Genomic DNA, 12,063 nt, shown 5'->3' on the forward strand with positions numbered 1-12,063 from the left:
TATGGTTGAATTGTGAATTGTTTCTTTCGAAAGTTTTGATTTTGACATAGCAGAAAATAAAAATTACAAAATACTTTGAACTCAGATGAAAATTCAAAACGCAAAGTCTATAAGCAATTGGCAAAATCAAAAGCTCAAAACACTATAAAAAGTTAGCTCTACAACTAGTTTTAATTAACCATTGTCTACATAAATAATGCTTGCACGCAAAAAGTCAGTGCCGTCATCAGTCCGGACACCATTTTATCAATATACATCATGTAAATATAAGTTTCAATTGACATGTAAGATAAGCCACTAGTGTTTTAACAAAACTTGTTCTTTGAATGTCGCGGTTGAAAATGGTAGATGTCAAAACACCCCACAAGAACAAAGAAAATGTCCATTGTGCAGAGTTGTTATCGTTGACGAATACCACTATTTAATTTAATGGAATGCAATAGTCTAGTGACAGATAGAAAATTAGCAATCAACAAGAAATATCAATAGAATTGAAATATTTAAAATTAAAAACTATTATAAACCTCCGCAAAAAGAAAACTAATCTCGAGAATTGTGCCAATTTATAAGAATTATAAAGGAAAAACTGGAATCTCTCTTATATTTACCTATCCGATGTACTGCTCCTGATACCGTTGTAATATAATTAATATCTATGCTTCCTCAACAAATATACAACGCAATGTTATGTAAATTAATAAGTTTGTTTTCTGTATACAAATTTTCAATTTATGTGATACCCGAATTAAATTAAATATATTTAATTTTGTAACAGGACGGTGTCTTTTGCATGGAACGACATGCGAGATCTCATAACTCAATTTAAGTATAATTCTACAAAATACATATACAGTACTTGATTTTTGAACTTTGATGACAGTTAAAATGATTTTTTTGTTTTGCAATAGATCGATATGGCACAGGCTGCGTCCAAAACGTGTGAAAGAGTCCTGGACATAACTATTGCGAACAGTGCGAACAGCTGTTTTGTGATGGATGTAAAATATCACATTTACGGGCAAAGATGGCCAAGAATCACACTTTTGTGAGTGGCATTCATATCAACCCACATTCATTTCTAAGTGGTCCAAATATAAACCCGGAAGTTAAACAATTCTGTAAAGAACATGATGAAAACTTTATATACTACTGCAAGGAATGTAATATGCCGATTTGCAAAATATGTGTGATTAAAAAACACAAATCACATGATTTTGCTGAAATCAAGGAATCAACTGACGGAATCAGAGATGAAGTCAAAAGAGTACTTGACATGCAGATTGGAAATCTACAGTCAAAAATATCAGATATTGAACAAGATTCAAATAAATATCAGTCTAATGTCAATGTAGTCATCCACGCTATCCGAGAAGAAGGGAAACACTTAAAAGAACAAATTGATATGAATGTTGAAAGCCTGGTTAGATCAGTAAAACAGAAAGAAACAAAGAATCTAGAAACTTTACGGTCCATTGAAAATGAGATAAAAACTGCTTTGAATAAGGCAAAAGAACAGCAGAAGATCTATCAGGACACACAAGGAATGAAAGATACAACAAAATTGATACAACAGCTAAAACAAATCAATTCACAAATTTGTCTTATAGACGAAAAGCCTATTCTAGCTATGCCGTTCGTCAAATATTCTGGAAAGAAGGTACCAGGTAGTGAAATTAAGAACCTGTTTGGGGATTTGACATTTGGGTATGTTTGTTTTAGTTATTTATTTCTTTATAGTTATTCGAGGTATATCGTTGATCGTTCTGGTATGTTTGGTTTGGTTATATTTATTTGTATTATCAGTCACAACAAATACAATTTTGTCATTGCAATGTTACTTGATAGTAATTTTGGGATTCCGTCACAATCCAACGTTCTATGAACAAAGTAATGTATTTTCTGACATATGTTTTAACGGTGTAATATTGCCATCTTTAGGACGTATTATACTTTTTGAATTACGTGATTTTACAAATATCTACATACAAAACATGCATGACACTATAGGGTAGTTGAATATTGCCCCTGGCTGGGAAGATTTATAGGCGATCATCGTTTTGTTATGCACGGCCATATCTTGACAAATATTTTTTTCACTTGTGTCAAAATTCGAAGAATACCAAACAAAGATTTGTTATTCAACAGTCGACGACGAAGTTATGTTTTTTCATTTACATGATTTCAAGCTTCTCATTTCAAAAGGTATAAAATATGTATGCTTCAAACCTTGTTTATAAAATATTTATGTTGCGAACGTTTAGTGATAAACTTTTTGTTTTGCAAGATTAATTTTCATATATGAGGAAAGCATTATAAGGTCAAGTATGTATAGTATATGGCATCATTATTATGTTTGTAAATATATTTGCTAGTGTTATTTATCATTGCTCTTGTTATCATAATTTTGGTCAACGAAAAATATTTGTATTTACGTCTGTTGAGCAGTAAGCTTACTAACTTGTTGTTGAGGATTATTGTAAAATTTACATAGTTAACATAACCTGACCGGTCAAATTTTTCCTGACTTTGATTGGCGTGAATTGAAAAACAACCTTAAGATATAAACCTTTGAGTTTAAACACAATGGAATGTATTAAAATACAATACAACCATACTAACAAAAGCAAATTGGTAAGACAAAGGAATTCCATCTAACCTTCAAAGGGTACTAAAACCTTGACCTTTAAAAGGGGAGGTGGTCGTGGGTTAAATAGTGGTAGCATCATTTCTTTACATCTTTATAACTCGGTATTGCATCATATTTTGAAACATTGCGTCCTTAACTAGGTATACTCCATTTTATTTTATAGTTTTGTACTCTATCCTTCGCCTAACAATTTAATATTTTTCAGAAATCGAAAAATAAACAGTTTGAAATGTTCATGTTTTACATTGACGTGAAACAACGGTTCATAATTTCTATTGATTCATATTTTGACAGATCCCAAATGTGGTTATTTGACATTTGAATTATAGCATTCAAATGAGCTCTATTCTAAATTGACAATTTTATAGATCCCATTGTCATTTCAAAGAGATGGATGGGGTCATTGAGGATGTATTCTTCTGACGTTTCAGTCTCTTTGAAATCATTCTGGAATTTTTTTCCAAAACCTGTAATACAAGTAGAAAATATCAATATTTAAAATAAAAATCATGTGCATCCCATATCATTTTTGACTTTTCAAAATTTCTTAGATATGTCTGTTTTTCAACATTTTTAACAAACACATTGAAATTATGTTTTTAAAATTGAGAACAATTACAAATTTACAAAATTGACAGCATGGTAAATTTGACACAAAAAGGCATTATGGTGAACTTTCTTATATCAACAACACCTACCTATAGTATTTTTTAAGTTAAATGTATTCAGACTGGTCCACTTTATCTTTATTGGAAGTATGGAACAAAAAAATAATTGTGGAACGATATAAGCCCAAAAATAGGTAAAAATTGATAAAAAATTGGAAAATCATTAAAATTGGGTATATTCAAAGGGCCATAGCAGAAAAAGAGGAGCACCACCATATGATTATTTCTTCACCAATTATTTGTGTAGTCATATAAACCAAAAAATGAGTTTTAGAAAAAAGTGTAAATTTAGAATTTTTGGCTCCTCAGGGGTGTACATCCTTAAGTGCAAAAGTCAATATTTTTCAGTTGCTAAGGCACATGTTTTCATATATCAAATGCACGCATGTTATATATCAAATTTGTGTTCAGTAATGTAGAGTGTAAAACATGGAAAATCTTCGAGTGTTAGGTTGTTGTAATGTGTATCTGTAAGAACCTTAATTAGAATGCACATTGTTGACATGCATATATTTTTTTCCCAGAGAAACTCAAAAGAGAAGAAACCTCAAAACCTCAGATGAACGTCAGGTTTGTATTTATGATAACCATCAAATGTATATCAATTGTTATCATTTTTATGTCCGTACGATCTGTTAATTTACGTTAATTTCATCGTTAAAATCAGTTGTAACAGTTTTACTGCCTTAGTCAGATTTTAAATATTTTTTGTAAAATGTTTACACGGTTTGTATATCTGTAATTGATCGTGTTCTAATTTTTTTTTAAATATTCCTCTACAATTAACGAGTCTTGTGCTTCCGAAACATCCATGCAATTCTGAAAAAAATAATCAATTAATGGCATATTGAGGTGAAAACTATATAGAACACATTGAAGGTGAATAATTTATATAAAAAAAAAGATATCAGATAAGTATATATAAAGTATTCGTTTATATTTTGCACATTTAGTCTAAACCAAGTATATTCGTCGTTTAAACCCTAACTGTGATCTTTAAAAAAAAACAATATTGAAGAAATTGGGCATAAATAAACTTTGCATACATGCACATTTCTGTTTAGAAACATTACAAATATATTAAAACGTCTTATCAGGTAGAACATGATGTAAAAATATTATGATATAGTTATTCCCAGGGCTTCCGCTGGTTGTCGCCATTTTCGCAATTTGCGAAAAAATAATAATTGTGGCGATAAAAATTTGTCATTTGCGAAAGAATTTGGCGAAAAAAATAAATACAACGATTAATTTTCCTCCATCTTGTTTATTTACTTTTTTTCGAGTTTCTCGGACTTTATCTGATAGATAATATTCGGAATTCACCTTGACCTCATTCAGATTTTGACAGAAAATCAATAATCAGCTGATTGCATTTTATAGCTGTCGACAACAAAAGACAAGCTAATAAAGGTGTTGATTGAATTGTTTGACAAAATGATTTGATTAAATAAATGGCTTCCACTAAATGTCACATACATGATTTATTTACCACTTTGCGACGCACGTGTTTGAAGCAAACGTTTGACGTCTCCTAGCTTTCCTTTTAAAGATAATTTAGAAAGAAAAGATGTTGTAACGAAAAGTGTTCAAAAGCAAGAAAAATCTCCGATATAAAACTTTAATTATCCTTTGACTTTAATATACGTTATTGATTAGGGAGACTACTTTAAAGTCGTTTGAGTGTTACAAGCAGTTTTACGTCTCAACTTTTTCATTTACGATGGTCAAGGAAAAAAAACTGTCCAAAAATAAAAGGGAAATTTCAAACGAAAACTATATTGTTTTGGCGAAAGAGGTGGCAAAAAAATAATTGACCCAGGGGAAACCCTGCTGACATCATTAGGGTAAGAATGAGAAACAACATAAGGGTTAGCATTACAGACATTATAAGGTTTAGGGTTACATACAACAAAGGGTTATTATTACAGATATCTTTAGGGTGAGGGTTATGGGTTTTATCAGGGTTACGGTTATAGACATCATTAAAGGTAGGGTTACTGACTGTGACTGACGTGATATGAATTAGGGTTATGGTTACAAGCATCATTAGGGTTAGTGTAACAGTTATAATTAGGTCAGGATAGGAGACATCATTAGTGTTAGCATTAAAGACATCATAAGGGTTAGTATTACAGCCATCAGCTGGGTAAGTATTACATACATCATTAGGGTTTAGGTTATAGGTTTCATTAGGGGTAGGGTTATAAACATCAATAGGTTCAGGTTTACAGACATCATTAGGGTAAGGATTATATACAGCATTCGGGTTAGGATTACAGACATTATTAGGGTTAGGATTACAGACATCATAAGGGTTAGCATTACATACATCATTAGTGTTTGTGTTATAGGTTTCATCAGGGTAAGGGTTATAGACATCATTAGGGTTAGGGTTACTGACATCATTAGGGTAAGGGTTACAGACATAATTAGCGTTAAGAGTATATAGATCATTAGGGTTAGGATTGCAGCCATGATTGAGGTTAGTATTACATACATCATTAGGGTTTGGGTCACAGACATCATTAGGGTTATGATATCAAATGCCAACTATCAATCAACGAAATAATTGAGGTTCACAATGTTCCTGATACAACAATCTATTAAAACATTTAAAACAAGAAATGATATCAACATAAATTTTATATGTTGAACAGGGTAAACGTTTACAATGGAAAACAAAGGATTTAATAACTGCATGCGCATAAAAGTCTCAAGCGTGTACGGTACTGAACAGAAATCAAAAAATATTAAATGGGGTTCAAAATTAATATAATAAATGGCATTGCAAAATACAATAAAAAAATAACACAAAGTGGAAAAAAAATTGAAAATGTGATAAAACAGTAACTTTCTTGATGTGCAATGTACTTTTGTGAAAAAGAAATCGAATTTTAAGTCTGCATTAATTGGCGAAAATTGGAACCAAAAAAATTCATATGTTCGGGTTAAGTGTTCAGCTGCGCACACCTAAATAAGGTAAGTCTTAATATATATAAATATATTATTATGAGATGAGAAATCAAATTACGACAATCCAAGATGAAGGGTAAGTAGAAGCCGTTGGCTTATATAAGGAACCGAAGAATAACATATTAAGGTACCAATTTGGTGATCTGAATATGCGATTTGGCCGCGTTAGTAGATTTGCGGTTTTTTTTCATTTAGTCTGACTTAACTCAAACCTAAATATTATGTTCTCCTCCTTTTGGAATATGAGTGTTATGTATTTGCTGATTGCGTAAGAAACTAAGCACGTTTATGTACATCCATAATAAACATTAGAGGGTGAACTAATCATTCCAAACTATTATTTACACCCATGATAAACTGGGGAGTGCATACCTTTTTATATTTATTCAGTAATATTCCTGGTGTTAGTAACATATGGCCGTATTTTGTATACAAATCAAAAGGTTGATGTTTTTGGTAACTCAAACTTTGTTCCAAGCGTCCAGGGCTAGGTAAACACTTATATTGTTCATTTTTCTTCAAAGTTATGCAATTAATATCAGAAAAGACAAAGATGGAAAATTCGTTTTAGAATTTACGAACCTTGCTTTTAAAAACTGTGTACTGTGAATTCGTTTTTATTCATTCGGTAGTTTTTTTTTCAAGTGTACAGGGGCACCACGATTTTAACTGTTCAACGAAAACAAATTTTTAAAAAGAATATATACTGACATTGCCAAAACGACAAAATGTAATTCCCAGGAACAAGAAAGTTTTCCTCAATCCACAAAAATAATCACCAACAAAAATAAATGAATAATGTAAGATCTCTACGAAAGCTTTTAATATATTCTGATATTTATGTGTTTAAAGTATAATCATGTTTAGCCAAACTCATCGATCTTTAATTAAGGCTGATTTTTTTTAATCTGGGTTTTAAAAGGACCGCCTATCTTACCACAAACTTTCCGAAAAAAAGCTGAAGAATCCAAAGATATAAAAACTTCGTATAAGGTCATTGACATACACTGACCATTTAACGTATAAGCAAACAGTTGAAAAGACAAACAGCATTATGCTACACACAACATCGAAAACTAAAGACTGAGTTCTAGATTAACCTCACAAAATTGTCCGGTAGTCTAAGGAGCGCATGCTGTGTGGACAGACTCTGTTCAACAAATATAATAAGTCGTAAAAAAGAAAGAGGACAAACAAACATTCATTTTTGTATGATTTCAATACAAACCATTCTATTCTGTTTTACTTCCATCCGTACATATTGCAAATCAACTTATTATCGCGGATTTTATATTTCGCGTTAAGCCCTTTCTGTCCCATGTTGCAGCGATTTCATTTCGCGATTTTCAAATTTAAATTTATTAAGAACTGACCTAAAATTTACATGTTCGCGACGAGTTATATTTGCATTATCTTTATAGTCTCGCTAATCGCACAAAATAGGTGTGTTTAAAGTTGAAGAACACAAACAATATCTTTCCTTTCTGAATAGGTCTGTTAAAATATTTGGTTAGGCCTGAGATGTGATTTGTATAGTATATACTTATAAAAAATTGATGTACTTCGTATTTACCTATTTTCAGAGCTTATACTTTCCATATATTGGTTAAAGTACTATAATACAGAATAACCATGACAAGCATTTTACCTGAGAATGATTTAGAGGACTACATTGTAACAAGTAGTTATATATGTATAATATATCATCAGCTTTCCATTGTTTGTATAGCGTTTTGATTTTCAATTATAGAAACCTCGAGGATCACAATATGATATTTTTTTTCTCCGATTTGTCAATTTCCAACACATGTTCACGATTTTGTTAATGAACGTTTCAGAAAACAGTTTGTGTTTACTTGATATATCACATAATAAAAAATCAAAAAAAAAATCATGTTTACCAGTATATATTTTTTTAATATATAACCAAAAAAAAAAAAACAATATGATATACATATATATATTTGAAAAATTATATTCAGTATTAATCTTTACCTTAGATTAGTTTTACAATGGTAATTGCTAACTTATAGTTAATTTAGATATCTAAATTGAATTGAAATAAATTTTTAGTTCAATTTATTTACAGCCGATGTCAATGAGTACATAGTTCTAGCTAAAGGTACTATCTTTGTTTAGCTTGCTTGCTAGCTGAACCGTGAAGTCATTGTTAGGTCGGTTAAACTATCCTCCTTTAAGAGCATACTAGTCCGACAGTTAACCATTTATCTGTAGGACTAGGTTAATCCGAAGGAGAGTAGTAAACCTCAAATAACAATGACTTCACGGTTAAGCTAGCAAGCAAGCTAATCAAATATATATCACATTTGTCTTCATACTCACTGAAATCGGCTGTAAATAATTACACTTAATATCCACTTTCTCGATTTGTTTGTAGTATTTTGATTTTGTATGTCTTTTTTAAGAGATTTTTTTTAATGATTCCTTCCCTGCTTTTATGTCGAAAAAATATGCAATTACATCTATGCGTTTATAACTGCAAAAAATATTTACTACATATAACAATAGTATTGTAAGGTAAATATATTTCCAATATACGTAGATACTTTGTATATCTTAATATAAATAAACTGATTTCTTTTTTTGTTAATTTGTATTTACAATCTAGAAACATAATGCGTAAATTGTGAGTATAAATATAATAAATTGAAACACCAAAATCAATCAGAGATCACCAAAGGATGGGTATCATCATGGACTGCTTTTTATTTTCCGTCGTCAAATTAGATTATTTAGGACGAGAAAATGAAAATATAATAAGATTAATAACTCTGCTTTGTACTTGACAGACAAATTGCATTGAGACGGTTTTACAACGCGTTAGACCACAATGCAATAGTCCACACGAAGACAAGCCTTCCTCAACTGGACGCATTGTTCTGACTGCGAGCCAACCAGCATTTGATCGTATTCATTGATGTCCGGGCCCAATCGATATACAGACCTGGGTAAAAGCTAAACCCGGAGGGAATTAATAACCTAAAACTAGAGGCTCTAAAGAGCCTGTGTCGCTTACCTTTGGTATATGTGAATATTAAACAAAAGAAGCAGATAGATTCATGACAAAATTGTGTTTTGGTGATGGTGATGTGTTTGTACATCTACCTTTACTGCACATTATTGCTGCTTACAATTATCTCTATCAATAATGAACTTGGCCCAGTAGTTTCAGTGGAAAATGTTAGTAAAAATTTACAAATTTTTAGAAAACTGTTAAAAATTGACCATTTCGGTCATGTTGACTTATTTGTAAATCTTATTTTGCTGAACATTATTGCTGTTTACAGTTTATCTCTATCTATAATAATATTCAAGATAATAACCAAAAACAGCAAAATTTCCGTAAAATTACCAATTTAGGGGCAGCAACCCAACAACGGATTGTCCGATTCATCTGAAAATTTAAGGGCAGATAGATCTTGACCTGATAAACAATTTTGCCCCCATGTCAGATTTGCTCTAAATGCTTTGTTTTTTTAGTTGTATGCCAAAATCTGCATTTTACCACTATGTTCTATTTGTAGCCACGGCGGCCATCTTGGTTGGTTGGCCAGGTCACTGGACACATTTTTTAAACTAGGTACCCCAATGATGATTGTGGCCAAGTTTGGTAAAATTTAGTCCAGTAGTTTCAGAGGAAAATATTTTTGTAAAAGTTAACGACGACGACGACGGACGCCTAGTGATGGGAAAAAAGGAAAAACGGATTAAAGCAGTACGGACCTCAACAATGAGCAAATAAGAAACTATTTTGTCAGCTGTTCAATTTCCCAGCATTGCTAAATTTGAAGGCATTAAAGTTAGGGACCTTATCATTTAAATTAATTCTAAAATAAGTAAAAAAAAACTATTGCAAGAAGATTTAACACCAATCACGATATTATAGGCCTATAAGTTTGGACAAGGTATTAAAATATATAGCGGGAATAAACATGTGTGCAGTTGCCCTTGTACGGTGTTGCATAAACGGTAAAATCTAGTTTGGAAAGGATCGACTGGCCAGATCGGATCGAAGTACACATAATCCAAACTAACAAAAACATCGAAGAGTATTTACAGAGAGCTATTTCATCAATACTAAACATGTCTAAATAGTAATAAAATATGTTACGTGGGTGTGCATTCTTCTTGTTTATTTAGTTTGTAATGTTGCCTGATAAATGTGACCGATAAAAGGGTATAGTTAATACAATTATGTATAAAAGTGGTCAAATGTATTGTAAAACGTAGTAACACTATCCATTAACAAAGTGGCTGATTAAAGGTTATATGTAAATCACTTATCTATTAAGCGACCGATTCAATTGAAATTGTAGTTAAATTTAAATTAGGAAAGTGATCTTTTTTATGGTAAAAAGACTTAAGAGTCATTCTCTGTTAAAACCAAAGAAATTCAAGGGATTGTTCACACCAATGTCACAGATTTTCAATATCTTTTCATTGTTAAGCCCATATGATGCCCTGATAACAAAAATAACTTTCATTTTTGTTTTTTGGGTTTCTGTTGTCATGGTTACAGGTCCCATATATATAAGCCCAGTAACAGAGTAGCAACATCTCAAAATGCATCATTTTTCAACTTTCATTATTTTTAACAAATATACATTTTTAGCCTAAATCATAGGTATACTGAACAAATGAATGTCTGAAATAACACATTAAAGTAAACAGACATGGTCTTGAACCAATTCAACACATAAAAACTTGTATCTGAAAAGTGCTAATTTTGCATTTTTTCAAACTGCTGAAAAAGGCATTTTTTAGTAAATTTCAAAATGATTTTATTTTTTTTCCCAACGTCAGATGTATTTGTTATGCCTCCAAAATGATCTTCATATATCACTCTTTTATCAAGAAAAAAATTGGGTGTGTGTTTTTTGTTGTTTTAAAAAAAATGTTCAAAATTTTCTGAAATTTGGCAAAATTTGAAATTGCATTGTGCAGATTAAACAACGAAAAAAGGAATTGTGACCGATTTTGACTATCAAGAAAGAACATAAAAAGCAATGCTATTAACAATTTTGAAGATTAAAATGCGAGGAAAAAAAGGAAAGACGCCTTCAATGCAGAAAAACTGAATTCCATTGAACAATACTTTTCAAGGTCTGATTATGTCAGGCCATTGCCCTGTTTATCTCTAGCTGGAAAGGATGCAAAAGTCAAGAATGTTATGGAGTGATCCCTGATACGAATTCACATGGAATATAACTCTGAAAATGACCCTATCAGTTACAGCAAATTTGTAAAATTGAAACCAAAAACTGTATTACCTATGTCAAAGAGTAAATTTATAAACTGCTTATGTGAATATTGTGTAAACATCGAATTAAGCATAGATGCTTTGAGGTCATTCAAAAGTAGGCATAGACAGGAAACTGAAAATGACAACAGACCACACGAAGCAACTGAAAATGAGAACCAACAACCTGCTGTAACAGATGTACAGGAGAATGAATGTACTGGCCGGACCAGTGAGTGTAACCAAGATGACTGGGTTTAAGTAAGGATAAATAATCAGGAGCTGACTTTTATTTTACTACCAATCCAAGAGGTGAAAAACTGAAAATACAAATATAAATACAATTTTACATTGTGTTCAACGAAAATATATTAAAACACTTCATTGCTGATGTAAATACATAATTTGTAATGTTTTAAAGGTAACTCACGCTGTGGTTAGCCACGAATTGTTCCTTTGGACAACGTGTCCGCTGGATGTTCCTTGTAGTTGTGCACACGACCCGCTGAGCA

General features: G+C 31.4%; 1 protein-coding gene across 1 annotated transcript; it reads left to right on the top strand.

Moving 5' to 3' along the window:
• The first annotated feature begins 1,024 nt into the window (after positions 1-1,024).
• On the top strand, positions 1,025-11,812 carry LOC139484401 (E3 ubiquitin-protein ligase TRIM71-like). The gene is made up of 2 exons (XM_071268136.1): positions 1,025-1,704; positions 11,644-11,812. The coding sequence occupies exons 1-2, from the start codon at positions 1,025-1,027 to the stop codon at positions 11,810-11,812; spliced, it is 849 nt and encodes a 282-aa protein (XP_071124237.1).
• The last annotated feature ends 251 nt before the right edge of the window (positions 11,813-12,063 follow it).

The sequence above is a fragment of the Mytilus edulis genome, chromosome 8 (genome assembly GCF_963676685.1).
Source record: "Mytilus edulis chromosome 8, xbMytEdul2.2, whole genome shotgun sequence".
Lineage (NCBI taxonomy): Eukaryota > Metazoa > Mollusca > Bivalvia > Mytilida > Mytilidae > Mytilus > Mytilus edulis.

Bases quoted from the DNA above. Each gene is read 5' to 3' on its own strand.
- LOC139484401 (XM_071268136.1), top strand. From the start codon at position 1,025: ATGGCCAAGAATCACACTTTTGTGAGTGGCATTCATATCAACCCACAT. The intron at 1,705-11,643 runs GTATGTTTGTTT...CATCGAATTAAG, and splicing joins TTTGGGGATTTGACATTTGG to CATAGATGCTTTGAGGTCAT.